The sequence below is a fragment of the Phodopus roborovskii genome, unplaced genomic scaffold, assembly GCF_943737965.1.
Source record: "Phodopus roborovskii unplaced genomic scaffold, PHOROB, whole genome shotgun sequence".
NCBI classification, from domain to species: Eukaryota; Metazoa; Chordata; class Mammalia; order Rodentia; family Cricetidae; genus Phodopus; species Phodopus roborovskii.
The window spans coordinates 4,862,862-4,883,149 of NW_026126636.1; the positions used below are offsets into that span (position 1 = coordinate 4,862,862).

At 53.2% G+C, this 20,288-nt stretch overlaps 1 protein-coding gene and 2 non-coding genes across 3 annotated transcripts; all 3 read left to right on the forward strand.

Moving 5' to 3' along the window:
• Positions 1 to 2,107: 2,107 nt before the first annotated feature.
• Positions 2,108 to 9,213, forward strand: Lrfn3 (leucine rich repeat and fibronectin type III domain containing 3). The gene is made up of 3 exons (XM_051207224.1): positions 2,108 to 2,902; positions 3,894 to 5,324; positions 8,627 to 9,213. Exons 2-3 carry the CDS (start codon positions 3,910 to 3,912, stop codon positions 9,090 to 9,092), a joined length of 1,881 nt encoding a protein of 626 aa, XP_051063181.1. The 5' UTR covers positions 2,108 to 2,902; positions 3,894 to 3,909; the 3' UTR covers positions 9,093 to 9,213.
• Positions 7,760 to 7,950, forward strand: LOC127239048 (U2 spliceosomal RNA). Its single transcript, XR_007835950.1, has one exon. It is a non-coding gene; the product is annotated as a U2 spliceosomal RNA (small nuclear RNA).
• Positions 9,214 to 19,176: 9,963 nt separating the features above from the next.
• On the forward strand, positions 19,177 to 19,337 carry LOC127239061 (U1 spliceosomal RNA). Its single transcript, XR_007835961.1, has one exon. It is a non-coding gene; the product is annotated as a U1 spliceosomal RNA (small nuclear RNA).
• Positions 19,338 to 20,288: the final 951 nt, after the last annotated feature.

A 20,288-nucleotide genomic window follows, 5' to 3' on the forward strand; every position in this document is an offset into this window, starting at 1 on the left:
CTATGTAACAGTGACCAGACAATGACGGTGATCCAATGGCAGCATCCTTACCCATGCCTCCCTGTTTCCTAGATATGTGGGCTGTGGAAGTTCTGTGTACACCCTGCTTTATTCCTCTGAGCCTCCAAATGTGGTCCCCGGATCAGCCTCACTAGCTCGGCAATCCTGACGTGTTCTGAAGGTTCCTTAAAGTTCTTCAACAGGACTGAGCCCCAGCTGGCCAGAAAGGTACCTCGTGCCCACCGAAGCATTTCTATACTGTTTCTCTTTCCCTTTGAAGTCTTTCCCCTTCCCTGCCTCAGTTTCTGTCACCAACTCCCAAAATCTATCAATACTGCTGAGCGCTCCTACTCTTGGGATGGCCTCCATGTCTTCCCCAATCCCAGCATCTCAGCGGTGTCTCTGAAGCTCCTGCAACTTCTTCCTGAGCTTTTGAATGGCCAGCATCCGCTGTGCTGGGCCAGGAGTGTTGATGAACTTTGCTAATGATCTGGAAAGGCGGGCCCCAGGGCTGAGTTAATTTTAGCTGCAATTTTTCAATAGACATAAGTGGAAGGAGCCAAAAGTGTATTCTGAAACCTTCAGCAGAGCTGGGGAATGCCAGAGTGGATGGACATTCATTCACATGCCACCTCCAAGGTCACTCTACTCTGCTCAGATGGCTTCTTAGCTCGGAGCCCACCTCAGGTCACCCAGGCTCTGTGTGTGTGTGTGTGTGTGTGTGTGTGTGTGTGTGTGTCCTTTGCAACAGGGCTTCTGGGAGACCATGCTCCCCTACATGCCTACACACAAGTATCCAGACCTTGCTCGTGGGCCATCGCCCACATCCTTCTTCCTGAAACACTATCTGCCAGAAGAGTGTGGGACCACCCACCTCTGCTACCCCTGTCCCTCACACCTCTCCTCTCGAGTTATGTGTTGACACAAATCTGACCAGGGTCTTCTGCGGGAGTGGAGAGACCAAGAGAAGGCAGCAGGCACATTTCTCTGCTCAACCTGTCCAGCCTTCTGCCTCTGACCCATTTCCTATCCTCTGTCCTCCTCTACAGGATCTCTGGTCACTGTGTCTTGAGCTCCGTCCCCAGTCCCAGGAGACATGGTTCTTAGTGTCAACTCTCCTCCTTCCAGCCAGTGAAATGATCCCTGCTGCCTAAAAGAACAGACCTGTTACTGGACAGAACCCGGATAAGAGGACTTCCTGTGAAGGTGGTGCTGAAATAGAGGGCTGGGAGGCAGATGTGTGGGCATCTAAGGAGGAGAGCTGTGTACAAGGATATGAATGGATACTGACTCTGAGTTGCTCAGGTCTGCATATGGGGGTGGCAGGGAGGGGGACAGAGAGAGATTAGATAGATAGGTGATAGAAAGAAAGGAAGATAGATAGAGCATGTGTCTGACTTGTCCTTGCCTCTCATGTCTGTTTCTTGAGTCTTTCACTGTCTCTGGGTATCTACCTCTCTCCTTCAATATATTTCTGTGCCCTCCCCCCATTCTACTCCAAGCCTATGCTTAGTTCCAGTCTCTCTCTGTCTATTCTAGCTCCCTCTCTTTGCCTCCCTGTCTCTGTCTTTATTCAGGGATATTCTTATTCCCAGCAGCTCCAGGGCGACTCCATGGTAGGTGGGGCTAGGGGCGCGCCTTTGAGAGGAGGGAGGAGGGAGAAGGGAGGAGGGTAGCTGCCTACGCCTTTAAGCGCGGGTGCGCGCGGGGCCTGCGCCTTTAAGTGCGGGCACGCGCACGGCCCTGGGTTCCCGGCGAGGAGGCCGCGGGAGCACCCGGACCCGGCCCGCCTGCCCGGCCCCCGCCCGGCCCCCGCCCCGGCCCCGGCGGGGGAGGGGTCTCTGAGCGCGGCCCCTCCCCCCTGCGCCCCCGCCTGCGTTGCGGTCCCCGGGTCCCCGCGTGGCCCTGTCTGTCTGTCCGTCTGTCCGCGCCCAGGCCTCGCCCCACCCCGGCCCTAGAGCTGCCCGGCTGCCCCCCTACCCGCCGCAGCAGACCCCCCTCTTATGGGGTCAGTTCCCTCCGCAGGCCACGAATCCAGCAGCGCCGCTACTGTCCCAGACCCTGGGCCGGCACCCCGACATCGGGGGCGCTTGCAGCCGGCGATCGGATCCAGAGATTCCGAAACCCCCGAGCGTGGGACCCTGACCTGGGATCAACACCCTGAGTGAGATCCTGCCGTGGAACCTTAAGATCTGGACATTGAACTTCAATACCTGGGGCTGGAGTCCCGATACCCATCCCTGGGACCCCAAGATTTGGAAACTGAACCCCATGGTTTTGGAACATGGACCCCAAGAATTGGAGCTGGGACCCCAAGATTTGGCATTTAAGACCCCAAATTTGGAGCTGAACTCTGAGTTGTCTGGCTGATACCTTGACATCTGGGAGCGAATTCCCAAATCTATACCTGGGACCCCACGGTTTTAGGAGCTAAACCCTGGGATTTAGGCCTTCAATTCCAAGGTTTGAACCATGGAATTCCGAGGGGCCTGAAGTCCTTGTTGCAGACCTGAGTGCTGAAATCTGGAGCAGAGACCTCCAAGTCTTGATTCAGCACCCTCAAATCTCAACAGGATCCCGATAACGGATGCCAGTCTGGACTTGGGACTCAGACCCTAAACTTTCCCATCTGGCTGTTGGGCATCTCAAGCCTGGCACTGAGAAACACTGATGGAAACAACTCTGGGGCCTCGGTCTTTAAAAACTGGACCCTAGAGGCCCAATTTTAGTGGCATGGGGCCCCAAGCATCAAGTTTGGAGACTCCATAACCAGAGATTTGAGCTGAAACAGGACAGTTCCTCCACAGAGGCCTTGGGGGCAGGAGATGCCCCCTCCGGAGTTCTGACCTCTCACCCCCTTGGAGCCTGAGGACTCTGCTCCCTGGGGTGGCTTCCAGCTCAGGTAAGGCCTTTGAGAGACATCCATGGTGGGAAGGGACTTGGGGTGGGTGTGGATCAATTGGGCTACAGGTGGAAGTAGGTGCCCTGTGACATTTTTAGGAGTTTTTCTTGGAAAAAGTCTGTCCCATGAGTGTGTCTCCAACACTCCGGACACATGGCCAGCTCTGCCCCTCTCCGACTTGCTTAGCCCAGCTGATGGCATTCCAGATCTCTGATGCCACCACCCTTCTGGCTTCTCCCTGTCTGACCACCCAGCATCCTCTGGTCCCCCTCTGCCCTCTGGTCCGCTTTCTCCACCCTTCCTCTCCATGACCGATTCCGCTCCCCTCTCCTCTCTGACCAGCTTGGACACACAGACCCACAGCTTTTGATCCAGTCACATCTGCCCACATGTTCTCACCCACCCCTTCGCCCACCCCTGGCTCCTAGGCTGGGTCTGCGGCATTACTAGCCATATCTGACTTTTCTCCCAACCACCCCGTCCTTCTCTGCTACCAGCTTTGTCCCAGACCCTAACTCCCGGTCTACTCACATCTGGCCATCTCTGACCATTTCCACCTTAGCTGACTTTCTTCCCTTTCCCGGCCTCTCTCCTCGCCTGTGTCTGTTTCTCTGACCGGTTGTCCTGATCAGTTCTCCCCTCTGGTTATCTTCCTGGCCAAAACTCGTTTGTCCCCCTCTCTGCCCAGCCCTGGGTGGGCCCACCTGTGGCCTGCTCTCCCTCTTTGTCTGCCTTTCCCCTTTGGTCCCGCCTTTCCTGACCATCCTTGCCACCTGCCTACCTCTCCTCTACCACGCCCAGCCGTTCTAGCCTCTGCCCACCTGTTCCCATCTCAAACCAGCTTCCCGACCACCATGCTTGACCCACCCTCTGCCTGCATGCCACATCCCTGACTCCTCCTTTCTCTGATCTCCCAGTTTCAGATCACCCCAGCCCTCCTTAGCTCCCCGTCCAGCCCAGGCAGCCCTAATACCTCCCTTCTTCTCCACAGGCCACCCCTGCCCGCGATGGCCGTCCTCCCTCTGCTCCTTTGCCTGCTACCGCTGGCCCCTGCCTCATCTCCACCCCAGCCGGCCACGTCTAGTCCTTGTCCCCGCCGCTGCCGCTGCCAGACCCAGTCGCTGCCCCTAAGTGTGTTGTGCCCCGGGGCCGGTCTCCTGTTTGTGCCACCCTCACTGGATCGCCGTGCGGCAGAGCTGCGCCTGGCGGACAACTTCATCGCGGCAGTGCGTCGCCGTGACCTGGCCAACATGACAGGCTTGCTGCACCTGAGCCTGTCCAGGAACACCATCCGCCATGTGGCAGCTGGCGCCTTCGCCGACCTACGTGCCCTGCGTGCCCTGCACCTAGATGGCAATAGACTGACCTCGCTGGGCGAGGGTCAGCTTCGCGGCCTAGTCAACTTGCGCCACCTCATCTTGAGCAACAACCAGCTGGCAGCCCTGGCGGCCGGTGCCCTGGACGACTGTGCCGAGACCCTGGAGGACCTCGATCTCTCTTATAATAACCTTGAGCAGCTGCCCTGGGAGGCTTTGGGTCGCCTGGGCAACGTCAACACGTTGGGCCTTGACCACAACTTGCTGGCGTCAGTGCCTGCTGGAGCCTTTTCCCGCCTGCACAAGCTGGCACGGCTGGACATGACCTCCAACCGCCTGACTACCATCCCACCCGACCCACTCTTCTCCCGTCTGCCACTGCTTGCGCGGCCCCGAGGTTCGCCAGCCTCTGCCCTGGTGCTGGCCTTTGGGGGAAACCCCCTCCATTGCAACTGTGAGCTGGTATGGCTACGCCGCCTGGCTCGGGAGGACGACCTCGAGGCTTGTGCCTCTCCTCCTGCCCTAGGGGGCCGCTACTTCTGGGCTGTGGGCGAGGAGGAGTTTGTGTGTGAGCCGCCCGTGGTCACACACCGCTCTCCTCCCCTGGCAGTGCCTGCTGGTCGGCCAGCTGCCCTGCGATGTCGGGCGGTAGGGGACCCAGAGCCACGAGTGCGTTGGGTGTCACCCCAGGGTCGGCTGCTGGGCAACTCCAGCCGCGCTCGTGCCTTCCCTAACGGGACTCTGGAGTTACTGGTCACTGAGCCGGGAGATGGTGGCATCTTCACTTGCATCGCAGCCAATGCCGCCGGTGAGGCCACTGCTGCTGTTGAGCTGACCGTGGGCCCCCCTCCACCTCCCCAGCTAGCCAATAGCACCAGCTGTGACCCCCCGCGGGACGGGGATCCTGACGCCCTCACCCCGCCCTCTGCTGCCTCCGCCTCCGCCAAGGTGGCAGACACCGTGGCCCCTACTGACCGTGGCGTCCAAGTGACTGAGCATGGAGCCACGGCTGCTCTTGTCCAGTGGCCAGATCAGAGGCCTGTCCCAGGCATCCGCATGTACCAGATCCAATACAACAGCTCGGCAGACGACATCCTTGTCTACAGGTGCAGGGGCCTGCCAAATGGGAGTGGGGGGGGGGGAGAGGCATGCATTGTGGGCCCACCCAGGAACATCCTGTAGTGAACCGCAGTCGAGAAATATAATGCTGCAGTTTGCAGAGGAAATCAGAAAGTGGAGGCAAACAAAATCGGGCAGCAGTGATACAGAAAGGGTAAGAGAAATAAATAGGACAAGTGTGGTGAAGGGAAATGAGACAAAATTGACCAGACAGTAGGCTAACGCTCTCAATCAATGACAATAAAATTTAAAAGAATCGGGCTGCAGAGGTAGAAAGAAATAAGGCAGTGGGAACAAAATAAAGAGTGAAGTCAGGCAGGGAGAAAAAAAAAAAAAATCAGGCCACGGAATAAAAAGTTAATGGCTAACGGGGGTTCGAGGGTAGCACTTGCGGGCGGCCCTGAGGTCTAGGCTCAGCACTGGAAAAAGCGAAAGTTAATGAGGTTGTGGGAGGAATAGGAGGCTAAAAACGAATTTTAGCAGGAAGTTTGGTTTCTCAAGGGCTGCTACCGTGGGAGAAATGCTATCAGTGAGAGGTCACGGCCAGCCCAGTCTACCGAGAGAGTTTGAAGCTGGCCAGAGATAGCTCATAAGCAGTGTGTGGGGGGGGGGGGTGAGAAGAAGAGATGCAATGACAGAGAAAGGAATGGGCAGACATGTGTAGATGGTTGAAAAGGCAAAGTGGGCTAACTCAAGGAAATGAGAGCAGAGGTTAAGTGGAAAATTGGGGGGAGGAGGTTAAATAGAGACAAGGCCTTGGGATCATGCAATATGAGCTCTGTGTGTCAAAGTTCTCATGACAGTAACATCCTAATTTTTGGTTTGCTAAATCAAATCTAAGCTAGGTCAGCTGTGTCAATGCATGCCCGTCTGTCTTCCCAGCTCTCAAGAGGTTGAGACATGTTCAAGGGCATCGTACAGTGAGACCTTGTCTCAGAGACCAAACACGCAAAGATCTAGTCAGCTTGCTTTGCGGGTAGAAATACCCATTTTGAGGGCTTCTGCAAACACAAAGCGTGAAGTTTGCACACTCCAAAAGGCCAGTCGGTATAGCTTCTGTCCCCAGGCCAGCTAGCACTTGGTTCATCTGCTGTGACCACAAGTGCATAGAAGTGGTGGTGGCTGACACTCCTCGCCAGAGTCTGGCCACGTATGGGAAGCTGTAGATGACTCCTCGTTCTAGATGCCAGGCTGGGTCAAGAGTACAGACAGCCCCAAACTGACTGTGAGAAGGGGCCTTCCGAGGGCTGGTTATCACCTAGAGAACCCAGTGCCTGGATCCCTCCCCTTTCCTGGCCATACTTCACCATCTCATCTTCTGTCTTCTCTATCCTGTTTCCACTCTTTCTGTCTCTCCTCCCCCTCCCTCCTTCCCCACCCCCAAGATCTCATGTATCCCTGACTGACCTCCCACTGGCCATGTAAGCCAAGGATGGCTTTGAACTCCCAGACCATCTGCCTTTACCTCCCCAACTGTGAGCCACACACATGGCTTTTCTATTCCTCTTTTTTTGTGTGTGTGTGTGGGGGGGCACTATTTGGGAGATTACATGGAGGGTTAGCCACCTTGCCTGGTGGTGAGTGGGACAGTCTAGAGACAAGCACCCTGCCACAGGTCATGTTGGAGTTCCTCATGTTGCTCTCCTAAAAGGAGTAAAACTGATCTAAACTAGCCCAGTCCATCAGGGCGCAAGACAAAAAGAGACAGTAGAATTGGGTGGGAAGGACAGAGCTGGTGTGCTGGCTCATACCTTTATCTTAACCCTGGAGAAGCTGAGGCCAGGGCACTGAGAGCTCAGGTCAGCCTGGGAGCTACATAGCCAAAGCCTGATTCAACACTCACACCACACGCGTGAGCACGCACACACACACACACACACACATGCATACAGACATGCATGCATACACACAGACATCCATATACACATGCATGCACACACATGCTCACACAGGCACCACACACACAAAAGTAAGACTAAACAGAGCCCCGGAAACCAAGATAAAAGAGGATGAAGAGATGGACTGGGAAAGAAAGAAAGCAATAGTCAGAAAAGGGAATCTGAGATGGCGATTTGCTTGAGGGCTCACTGGAAAACACTACAGAGAGCATGAGATAACCATAATACAGCAATGAGGCTAGGGGGAAATTTGCTGGCAAGCTAGAAGGAAACGAGTCAACAGGGGCATGGGGGAACCAAGTGGTTAGGATAGAGGGGATTCAGCTGCGCGCCAGGGAAACGTCAAGCAGCTGGACAAGGGAAATTAGCAACTGGAATGAAGTCAGGCAAGCGGTTGGGGGCGAATGCCTGTCACACCAGCACTTGGAATTGGAGGGAGGAGCATAAGAAGTTTGAGGCTAGCCTTGGCTACATGTCAAGCCTCAGCTAAGCTGCATGAGGCCCTGTCTTAAAACAAACACGCAATTGCTTCCCGGCCTTTCGGTTAAGATCAAGTGTAGTGTCTGTTTTATCAGGTTAATATCTGATACGTCCTCTATCCGAGAAAAATATATTGAATTGATTTTTTTGGAGCCAGGAGACGGAGTAGCAGCTTGCCGTATCCACTCTACTCACTAACATGGTGTTACAGAACTCCAGAAATGGTGCACTCCCTCGAGGGTGTAAAACAAAAGTCAAACAGGGACAGAAGGAAATCGGGAGAGAATCTGGGGAAAGATGTCTGGGAAGCTAGAAAAAAAAAAAAGGAGGAATATTGATCAGGTGTAGTGTTAAAATGGTTCTATTTCCAGCACTCTGGAGGCTGAGTCAAAACCTTCACAAGATATGAGCCAGCCTTGGCTACATAGCAAGAGTCTGGGAGGTGGGTAGTGGGTAGGAATCAGACAGGCATCAGATGGGGCAGTGAACCAGGCATGTGTCTGACAGTGGGTGGTGGCGAACTTTGGTTGTAAGACTAAGGGCTTGGCAGACAAAGGCTAGGTGCTAACAGGGCTGAGGGCTTAGAGATGTCAAGGGCTCCTGAGAAAGAGCAATTAAGGGGAAAACTCTGAAAGACGAACAGAAGATCTTAGGCTGCAGAGAAATAGGGTATGAGATCCACAGGTGAGCAAAATAGGGAACTTGGGTGGCGAGGGGGAGAGTTACAGTGAAGCTGGCCAGCCCATTGGACTGATGTATTAGGTGTCGATTAAGCAAAAGAAGCTGGGGTGTCGGCTAGAGGGAACTGGGGTGCACTGAGGCTGCAGGACTCCAGGGAACTCAGCAGGAGGGAGGCAGCAAGTGAGGAGCCTGGGTAACACAGTCCTGACCCCACCTGTTGCCTCCCCCAGGATGATCCCAGCGGACAGTCACTCATTCCTGTTGACCGACCTGGCATCAGGCCGCACCTATGATTTGTGCGTGCTTGCCGTCTATGAGGACAGCGCCACGGGGCTGACAGCCACACGGCCAGTAGGCTGCGCTCGGTTCTCCACAGAGCCTGCTCTGCGACCGTGTGCTGCGCCCCACGCACCCTTCCTGGGCGGCACCATGATCATCGCACTGGGAGGTGTCATCGTGGCTTCAGTTCTCGTCTTCATCTTCGTGCTGCTTCTACGCTACAAGGTGCATGGTGGCCAGCCACCCGGCAAGGCCAAGGCCGCAGCACCGGTCAGCAGTGTTTGCTCACAGACCAACGGAGCCCTCGGCCCGGTGCCCAGTGCACCTGCCCCTGAGCCTGCTGCACCCAGGGCCCATACTGTGGTCCAACTGGACTGTGAGCCCTGGGGGCCCAGCCACGAACCTGCAGGACCCTAGCTGGGGGCTCACCTCTGTGGTTCCTCTGGCCCCAGGGACAGCAGGATCCAGACATCCCTCGGGACCTGGCCTCAGACTCACCAAATTGCTCAGTTTTTAAAACTCTGATGGGGAGGGTGTCGGGGGCCTAGGGCACAATAAGAAGTCCTATTTTTCTAAGCTTGGGCTGTGCCCTTGCGCTTGCCTCTGTCTGTGGGGACTGAGGGGGACCCTGCGGGGCTGGGGAGTGACACTTCCTGTAGTTCAGCCTGGGGTCTCTGCAGAGGGGTTGAGGATAGTCATCTATCTATATTCATCCATCCAGGCAGCGGATGCTCCAGGGACTGTGTTTCGCGGTACCTCGTGGTGGGGACTCCGTAACCCAAGCTGCTCCGCCCCCAGTCTCATGGGAAACATGTCTTCAGATAGCTATACTCTAGAAGTCAGGGATAAGGGAAACCCAAGTAACTTTGTTCCCCTGAAAGAGGTGTCTGGCTCAGCCTGGAGTGTAGCCAGGGCAGGCTCCCTGGAAGAGGAGGGATGTAGTCTATGCAACATATCTAAAGGGGATTGTTGGGCAAAGCGCAAAAGGAAAGGTTCCAGGGGGAGGGCACAGCTTAAACAAAGGTTGAGTAGAACCAGGCATTGGGTTGCTATGGTAGAGGTGAAGTGAGAGGAGTCAAGACCTTCCCAGAGAGTTGCTCAGACTCTGGCCTGATAGTGCCGGGTAGAAGTGGAGGGTCCTGAGCCAGGGGCAGGGTGTCAGGGGTCAGTTAGGCTTGGACTTTAGGGAAATCTTTCTAATGCTGTTTGAGGAAGGTGGATCAGAAGCTGGGGCTGGGGGGGAGGGCCATGTAGGGGTCTGGGTGGGTCAGGACCACCTTGGACCAGGGACGGGTTGGGAGGAAAGAGAAAGATTGGGTGGGTGGCAGAGCCATTCAGGAGCCAGTAGATGGATTACAGAGCTCAAAGACATTGAAGGAGGCCAGTATCCTGAGTGAAACTCCGGGCTCCAGCCATGGGAAAGTCCTCAGGCTGCCCCGGAGCATAGGGGCAGGGTACAGCTGGGAGGGATGCTGTGGTTGCTGTGGGACTCCACAGATGTGGGGACAGTGGACAGCTAGTGGGGGACAGGTATGGATAGATGTCGGAGCAGGTATAGAAACCAGGGCTTTGCATGTATAGTGGCTCACACCTGTAATCCTTGCGCCCAGGAAGCTGAGGCAAGAGGATTGATTGATTACAAGTTCAAAGGCAACCCTGAGGCTACAACATGAAAGCCTTCTCCCCGGGGAGGGGGATGGAGGGGGGGGGACATGGGAGGGGTCCTAAGATAGAACCATTGGGATTTCTGTGTTTAAGGAAGAGAGAAACCTTTTTAACAGCTTCAGGCTGAGGGAAAGTATCTCAAGTAGCCATTGTGTTTACTAATATAAAGGTTACTGAGGTCCCAGGAAGAGCGGTGTGGGGAGGGGGTGAGGCAGGTGCCACATTGTCAGATATGAGTGAATATGGGCGAGCCAGAACACTGGCCTCATGTCCTTTCTGAGCTGGTCCCCACTGTGTCACCTCACACAACGGTCCTGGACGTTTATAGGATCAGACGCGGGGCCTGGAAAAGGTCGAACTCATTAGAGATCCAGGAATGGGGTCAATAGCAAGAATAGCATCCTCCCAGCGAGCAGCTTCTCTGATGGCAGGTCCAGGTGGGGGCATGGCGAGAACGTGGCACCTGTCAGTCATCTAGGGTTAGGTGATATGAAGTGCAGGGTGAAGGCAGCCTGAGCCTAAACTGGAATTCTCAGGGTTTGGTGCAAGAACTTTCTGGTGAGACGACAGAGCCTATTTTCATGGTGGGACTTGAGACCACTGTTAACTGTGGAGACATGGCACCCAAGCTGGTTCCGCAGCATCCAGAGGCCACTTTGTCATTTTGTCGTCCTTGAGTGGCTAAGGTCATGTGAGGTTATCAGCTTAAGTGAGGGCATAGGTGTTGGGCTGTGGGAGCTAACAAATAGGAGGGCTGGCTCAGTGCCAGCTAGGAAATGCCCGTTCCCACCTGGAGGGGGAGCCAGAGTGCACGGTTCCTAGGCCTTCCTGTTAAAAATTGACTGTCTTTACTGTTTGCTGGGCCCTGGGGGCAGATTCAGACACCATTTGTGACAGACACAGATGTTAAACCGGGTTGCGTGTGAAGCAGGGGTATGTGAGGGAGATGTGGAACTGTGAAACTCAGGCTTTGACTCCAGCTGAGGCCTGAAGGTCACTCCGGGAAGAGATAACTAGCCAGGGATGGGGACAGTATGCCATGCACAAGGAACAGCATTGGCTAAGGGAAGCCTTGTGGGGAACAGGGAAGCAGAGATGAAATGGTGGACAGAAGGGACTTGGTATAATACGAAGGCAGGAAGCAGGTGGTGTAAAACCCTTCTGAGGCATGAGGAGCCACTGGAGGTTTTGTTTTGTTTCTTTGAGGCATGGTCTCACCACATTACCCAGGTTTGAACTCAGGCTCCTTCATTTCTTCCATGTTCCTTTTGTCTTGGCCTCCTGAGCCCTGGGGTTTTGGGATCACACTATCACTCCTGGCCACTGGAGGATTTTGAGTTGTAAGGAGAATAGTCTTCCTGGATCTCAAGGAAGCTCCCGTGGCAGATCTTGGGTGTGGAGGGCCAATGGGGAGCAGGGTAACTGAGGAGGAAGATGCTGAAACAGGCCTGGCAGGAGGCTGACCTAGCCTGGGCGGGACCTGAGGAAGATGTAAGATGTCAGTAGGCTCTCCCTTCCCTACCCAAAAGAGGACAGTGAGAACCTACTAGCAATGGACCCAGAACAGAGGGGAAACTGTAGAAGCTAGGGGAAGAGGACCAGACTGAGGTCTCCAATCCCAGCTGATTGGTCTGTAATATAGGAGGAAGGGACCTTCGCCAAACCCCAGGACAATGCAGCCAGCGGATAGAGGCCAAATAAGTCTGAGGCCCATCAGGTGGATTCAGGCTCAGGAAACACAGGGCTACAATGGAGACACACCCAGTGATAGCCTACAACAATCGGGGAAATGGTGACAGTGGGAAGAGGTACCTGGAACAGGCAGGTCTTCCTGGAACTTCACAGGACACTCACAGCACCCCTTAGCCCTGTGCAAAAACAAACGACAGCGGCGTCTAGGATTTAAGGTCGGTGATTCTGCGCAGCCTTGCCCAGCGGCAGCCACCAACATCCCGAGGTCAGGGAGTATGGTGTCTGCTGCCCATTGCCCCACTGGTCAAAGCAAGTGCCCTGCACAATTTGAGTACCAAACACTGGCTGCTGAGTCACTATCTCCGGGTGACTGTCATCTTGATCTCACGCGATCTCTAGTAGCATGCGGCCATGCTTAGCCATGGATCTCAGAGTGACTAAGGCTGATATGCATCTATAACATTAGAAGACATCATGATTCCCTGGAAGACTTCCTTGGGCTCCTAAGAGGGAGAACCTGATGGGGTGCGGTGGGGGGGTCTCCCTAAAGAGAGCAAATCTCCTCTGGGTAGTGGGACCCAGGGGTCCTTCCTGAGGTTCCTCACATGCCTGGGGGCAAGGGTGTCAGTGCTTAGCATTGTCTTGGCCTTAGTGGGGTTAGAATGTTGGGAACAAGTGGCTACCAATAAATCGGGCAGTTCCCTGCCCTCCCGGGGCCCCAGTTCTTATAGAACGAGTGGATACAAATGGTGGCCAGGGTAGTCTGGTCTGAGAAAGTACAGGCTGGAGGATGGTAACCTGGTTTGCTTTCTGGTGTTCTGAGCAGGGTTTCGTGGAAGCCAGAGTGGCCTGGACCTCCTGATCTCTACCTCTCACATGCTAGGAATGTAGGTGCCACCACACGCTCTGGTCCTGGGGGCTCGGGAGCTACAGTGACTCCTTACAGAGATTGATGGGAGCTCCAAGATGTGCTAAGATAGGACTCTGTGGCTCTGTGACCTGTGGAGTAGCCCAGTGTCCTACGCTTACAATGACTTAGTGTCTTCCTGTTACTATCTCTTTCTCTTTCTTCCTCTCTTCCTTCCTTCCTCCCTTCCTTCTTGTTCATTTTAAAGACAGGGTCTTGCCAGCATAGCCCAGGATGACCTTGAACTCAATCTTCCTGTCTCTGCTGCCTCAGGTGCTGGGCTACAGGCACAATAGCCATCCCCAGCTCTCCTTTTGAAATTCTCAATACATTTCAAACAAGCTCACCACCATTTTCCTTTTTTGCACCCGGCTCTTCTAGATGTGTAGCCAATTCTGCCTGAAGAAGATGTTGAAGGGTGGATGAGAGCCGGGGCAAAGAGCCTCTCCCAGAAAGGCCTACAAGAAAGGAAGAGGGACCAGGTTGGAGGGAGTGGGCAGCAGGGCACACCTTTGACCCAGCACTCAGGAGGCAGAGGCAGGCAGATCTCCGAATTCAAGGCCAGCCTGGTCTACAGAGTGAGTTCCAGGACAGCCAGGGCTACACGGAGAAATCATGTCTTGAGAGAAAAAGAGAGAGAGAAGGAAAGGAAAACAAGGCATGTCCACTTCCAGGACAAGCTAGAGTAAGGTGTAGCTGGGCATCAGATGGGGGAATGGACGGGGCAACAGGCAACCTTCTAGCGACTTGGCTGCCCAGTGCTGCCTCAGGGCCCTGTTGTGCCAAGGGGGTGGGGTCTGAGCAAGGAGGGACAGCGTTCAGTCTTGCTTCAGAAAAGCCACCTGACCACCGTGGGAAGGGAATTGAGGCACGTAGCCAAGAACAATGTGTATGGGAGGGGGCGGCTCTGCTGCCTGTGAAGCGAACGAACGGAGAGTGCCCGTGATCCCGGGGAAGGGCCTGGGAAGGTCCCACATCAACCCGGAGCTTCATTCTCAATTGCAAACGTTCACACTGTGGGCGTGGGGAGGGAACACAGAAAGGCCGCTTACACAATGTCCATGCTAAGTACTGGAAAATGTTCGCGTGTAAGAGCGCACATGGGTGCGCTGATGGAGGAGGATGCGAAGCTGGCAAGAACTGGAGAGCAGGAGACTTCAAAGGCTTTCACTCTGGATGTCTTCTGGCCCCAACTCCCCGGAACCCTGGGGCACAGTGCACTCTTCTGAGCCCATGGGCACATCAGCAACTTCCTGGGAACTTCCACTTCCCTCTAAATGCTGTTCTGCCCCAGGCTGGAGATGGACACACCCACACCCATCCCCCCCCCACACACCCTTCATTTTCTGTTCTTCTCAACCGCCAATCTCTGAGCCTATGCCTTTTGTTTTGTTTTGTTTTTTGTTTTTTGAGACAGGGTTTCTCTGTAGCTTTGGAGCCTGTCCTGGAACTAGCTCTTGTAGACCAGGCTAGTCTCGAACTCAGAGATCTGCCTGCCTCTGCCTCCCTAGTGCTGGGATTAAAGGCGTGCACCACCAATGCCGGCTCTGAGCCTGTGTCTTTTGTCCTAATTCTAGACCTGGCTTTCTGTAATTTCCTGGGTCCCTTTTACTACGTGGCATCTCACATCCAACTCATCCCAGCTTCTGAACCAACCAGCCTCTCTGTCCAGTTCATGTTTGAGCATCTAACCACCTCCATGCCCCCCCCCCCACTTCAGCTCTGGTCTAATGCTGACTTTAGCCACCTGGATCCCTTTGCAAGCCTCCCTCTGGGATCCTGGTCCAGCCATCATCTCTGATCCAAAATCTTTCTAAAGCCGGAGCTGTCTGTTGGCTGCATAAAAGCCTCCCATGCCCCCCAGGTTCCCAGTTCAGAGTCAGAGCCAAACTCCTTAGTTTTGCCAGGTATGGTAGCACAGGCCTATAATCCTAGCATTTGGGAGGCTGAGATGGGAGAGTTACTGGACTTCCATGAGTTTGAAGCCACCTGGGATACATAGCAAGACCCTGTCTCGAAAAACCATACCAAAAAAAAAAAAAAAAAAAAAAAAGAAGGCAAACAAAATGCTTCCCTTATAGAGACATCAGTCTTTCTCAAGTACCACTTCCAAAATGTCCCTTCAGCTTAGAGCAGTGGCTCACCCTTCCTAGTGCTGCGGTGACCCCCAACCATAAAATTATTTCATTGCCACTTCATAACTGCAGTTTTGCTACTGCTATGAATCACAAGGCAACCTCTGCATTCAGGATATCTGATATGCAATCCCTGAGAAAGGGTCCTTGACCTCAGAGGGGTCGTAACCCACAGGTTGAGAGACACTGGCTTGGAAGGACTACTAACCGCTCCCAGGAAGTCAAGGCCTGCCATGTCTTCCTATAGACCCTCACCTACCCTGCATTGGATGATGAGCCAGGGGAATGGTGAGAGGGGCGGGGAATGGAAAGCTATGGTTCCCTTCCCTTTAACCGGCAGCAAAGGTTCTGGGGAGAAGAGGGTGTGGGTGCATACAATTAGAATGTGGGGGAGAAGGTGCTGAGATTCCTCTCCAACCCATGCCTTTCCTGTCTGGGAAATCCAGCCTTGCCCTGCCCCCCTAGCTCTCCCAGCAGCTCCAGTGTAGAAGGTCCCAAGGGACTGGGAGAGAGAGAGGCAGACCTCATCCCTTGGGAGTTCAGCTCCCTGTTCCCCACATCTTCACATCCGCCATCGTAGTGTTTCCTCCCACTCCTGTCTCAATCACTCCCCATACTCAGGAGTTCAAGTCCCCAGTCCCCACCTTAAGCCACAGCAGCAGTCTGCACTCCCAAACCAACCCTTCCCAAGGCCCCAAAAGTTTCACCCTCCTGAGCCGCTATGGGGCGCACGCCTCCTTTTTAGGATGACCTTCGGGGGTCAGCTTCCTGACCTTGCCCCTTTGTACTAAGCACGACCAAGCCACTCTCCATACTCAAAGGCCCTTTTCTGGTCCTAACGCCCCCTCGCCACCCCCTCCTCCTACCCTTTGTCACCCCCTTCCCACTGCTCCTGTCTCCTTTCCCCCACCTTCCTCCTCCTCGCGGTAATTCTTCTGCTTCCTGTGCCTGTGGTCATCTCCAGTTTTTACTCCCCTCTACAAATCAACCCCTCTTCCCTTTTCTCTGTTCCTCCATCTGCCTCTAATCCCTACCCCCACAATTTCAACATGATGCTACCAGGTCAGTCTGGGACCACCAGTACCCCATGCATTCCTTGCTGGTTCAGGGAGAGTGATGAGGGCCAGGGGATGTCTACCCAGCTTCCTCGTGGCGGCAAGAGTTCCAGCCTGCCTAGATCCCAGGGGGCTGTTCAGCCGTCCCAGCCCCTTCCTGGTGTGTGCCCTCGGGGCAGAGTGGCAAGAGGCACGGTAAGACCCAGTCACAACTGCCTTTACACCTGCCCTCACGCTCGATGCTCTGCATTTCCCACAGGCTGAGTGACCCCTTGGGTATGTAGAAAGCAGGTGGCTGGTGGCCTCACAGCCTGCCATGGCTCTGTGATAGTGGATTGGGCACTGTGGAATTCCTCTGGGTAGGACCCTGACCCATTAGCAGAAGGTCTGTTTAGGCAGACTGTGTGCCAGTGGGTTGGGCAAACCGGTTCTGAAGAACAGAATGGGGCAGACGACCCAAACAAAGTCAACCATTTCCCCAGCTCTGTGAAGTATATGTGGATAACAGCTTTTATCAAAAGAGGGCCCCCGACACCCACAAAAGGTCAGGTTCACATGGTTTGAAAGCCGCATGAGGATTCAGACCTGGCTGAATGGCCTCCCCATCCACCCTGCTATTCTGGTTCCCTCCTCTGCGCTCCCGGTTCACTCAGACTCAACAGCTGCGTTTGTGGGTTTCTAGGTCCGCCGCTTAATCACAGCTTTCTTGGAAAACGGGGGCGCTGAGAAACCCGACTTCCCGCTGTGTGTGTGTGTGTGTGTGTGTGTGTGTGTGTGTGTGTGTGTGTGTGTGTGTGTGTGTGTGTGTCGCCACCGCCCGAGGGGCTCCGGATGGTGGTGCTAGTGACAGCACCGGTGAGCAGAGCCCGAGGGCTGGTGAGGAATCCACGTGGGCACGCCTGCCGGGACCCGGCGCCGCTGCGCCATCTGCTGGGTGCTCCTGGTGATGCCGTGGCTGCCGCGCGGCGACCGGCAAGCAAAGCTTTCTACGGTGAGTGGGTCGCCTGGCTGTATTCTTACACCTTGAACCCTTCCTTTCAGGACCTGCAGATGCAAAACACAGGCGACCCACCAAGTTTTCCCGACATGCCACTCATCCAGTGGCGCTGTTGGCTGGACATCATTGTCAGCCAGAAAGACACAAGTCCTGTGGCCATATGTGCCAACAACTGCTGCTCAAGGGTCACAGGGGCCACCGGAGCCTGGGGAAGTGAGCAGACCTGTTGAGGATCAGGCTGCCCCCGAGAATATATTTTTAAATCCAAGTCATGTCCCTGCTCCACTCAAAATCCTCCAGTGCAATTACCCCACCTGCCAGCAACAGCAGGGCCCTGACAGTGATTTATAAGGTTTTACGCGACAGACTGGAGGTTTAGGTCACCCGGTTGGGGGAGTCTTGCCTTGAATGTAAAAAGCCCCGAGTTTGATTCCTAAAACTTGCCTACAATCCCAGCACTCTGGGAGCGGAGGCAGGAGCATCAAGAAGTTCAAAGTGATATAGAGAGATGCCTAAGCCCTGTCTCAAAATTAAGTAAGTAAAATTTAAAATTAAGGCCGGTGAGGTGGTCAACGTTAAAACACTCGTTGCTAAGTCTGACAACCTGAATTCAATTCCTCAGGACCCACAGAGTAGGGGAGAATGCAAGTTGTCTTCCAACAGGTAGGTCCCCAAGCACGGAAGCGCCTCTCTGGCGACGGTGGTGGCGGCGGTGTGTGCACGCCTTCGTACTGCTCACAGACTTACAAACAGGCCATCTTTATGGGCTAATGGTAAGTGCTTTTATATCTAATGTATGCACATTATATAATATATTCCTCACAGTCACCCGGAGGCAGGTCTTTTTATTATCCCAATTTTATAGAGAAGCATATTGAAGGTCGAAGTCGCTAAATCACTGCCCAGGGCCACACTCCGAGCAGGTGGCTGCTTGTACCCAAAAAATTCACCGGGACTCTTGGAAAAGAACCACTTTGCATAAGCAGAGTTTTGCGCAGACTCGGCGTGCTTGGGCGCTGGCCGTGGTGCTGAATAGAACAGCCGGGCTTCCACGCTTGATATTTTCAAATGACCTTGGAATTAAGGGGCTCCATCTCAATCACGGAGATAAAGTGAAAGTGTGTTTGGGGAGAATCTGGGGTTTCTCAGCACTGCGATCATTTTCATTATTTCCTTTTGTTCTGTTTTTGAGACATGTTTTCACTATGTAACACTGTCTGGCTTAGAACTTGGTATGTGGACCAAGCTGACCTTAAGCTCACAGAGATACTTCTTCCTCTGTCTTCCAAATTCTGGGATGAAAGTATTTGCTATCATCATCATCATCATCATCATCCGCCTTGAGCTGTACCCTGGAGCTGGGAGTATTTGCTATCATCATCATTCGCCTTGAGCTGTACCCTGGAGCTGGGAGCCCTGATCCAAGCTATGTGATCTCCCATAGATAATTTTACCTCTCTGACCTTCCACTTCCTCCTCTGTAAATGTGGAGAACATCACCAACACACCACATACTTTGACATTTTTAAAATGAGACTCAGTGTGGTGGCTTGTGATTGTCGTCCTAGTACTTTGGAGGCCAAGGCAGGAATATTGTTATGACTTTAAACCAGCTGGAACTACACACCGAGTTCCAGGCACAATAACAATACCTAGCATGTAGCAAATATTTGATCTCATTACTATTATTTCTTGAGACAGCATCTCACTATGTAGCTCTGGAATTTTCTATGTAGACCAGGCTGGCCTTGAACTCACAGAGGTCTGCCTGCCCCTGGATCTTCAGTTTTGGTATTAAAGACATGCACCATCATGCCTGGATTATCACCATTTTTATTTGAAAATTTATACAATTTTAAATTGAAAATTTATATTCTCTGGAGGTGGTGGCACATGCCTTTAGGCCCTGCACTTGGGAGGCAGAGGCAGGCAAATACCTGAGTTTGAGGTCAGCCTGGTCTACACAGCAGGTTCCAGGGTGGCTAGGGCTACACAGACAAGCCCCATCTTGAAAAATCAAAAGAAAAAGAAGAAAGAAAATTCATATTCTATATTTGCCTGGCAGAGAAGATACCATAATCATGAAGGTAATTTTCCAGGGCAAGGCTCATCCACTGCACTCAGGGTGTGCTGACTGATGCTGTTCCCCCAAATGCAGGAAATTTAACTGCATAATTTGTACTAGGGGAACTGTATTCTTGCTCTCCCCTTTAAAAAAAAAAAAGACAAAAACAAAAAGAAAGAAAATTCATATTCTGATTGCAGTTTCTGCTTCTCCACCTCTTTCCAAATTATCTGTAATCACCATATTACATGGAGGGAAACTGAGTCCTGAAAAAGCAACATGTCTTAAGTCACAGCTAAAAATGATCAGAGCTGGAGACATGGCTCAGCAGTTAAGAGCCCATGCCGCTTTTCCAGAGGCCTTGGGTTCAAGTCCCAGCAGATACGTAGTGGTTTACAACTGCAATCTGCTGCACTCATGTTACATACTTGTAATGAAAAATAATCTTCAAAAAAATAACAATTATTTGGGCAGTAATGGTGCATGCCTTTAATCCCAGAGGCAGGTGGATCTCTGTGAGTTCAAGGCCAGCCTGTTCTACAGAATGAGTACTAGGACTCTCTTGGCAACACGGAGTACTCTGTCTCGAAAAACCAAAGGGGTGGGGGGAACCAAACAAATAAACAAGAAATGATTAGACCTGAAATGTGTGCATTGGGAGCCTGACAAAAGCTCACACCTTTACAGCACTTGGGAGGCTGCGGCAGCAGGATGGATGGCTGAGTGTGAAATCAGCCTGAACTACACAGCTTGTCTGAAACAAACAAGCAACGACAAAATCCTGCATGTCTTGGAACACAAGTCCTGATTCTTATGTGTGTGCCCGCACTCACCCCCCACTCCCCCCTCACAAAGACTTCTTGCTTTAGTGTTACATCATAATGATTAATAGCAATTTTGGAAGAATGAAATGTCAATTTTGATACCAACCACTATAAAGGTATGTGTAGATTATGCTGAAACTGTGATTTCTTTGTGGCGATAAATAGTTTTCATATAGTAACATTTATACCTCAGAAACTTTTTTTTTTGAGACAAGGTCTCACCATGTAACACTGTGTCCTGGAACTCTGTGTGTAGACCAGGCTAGCCCCGAA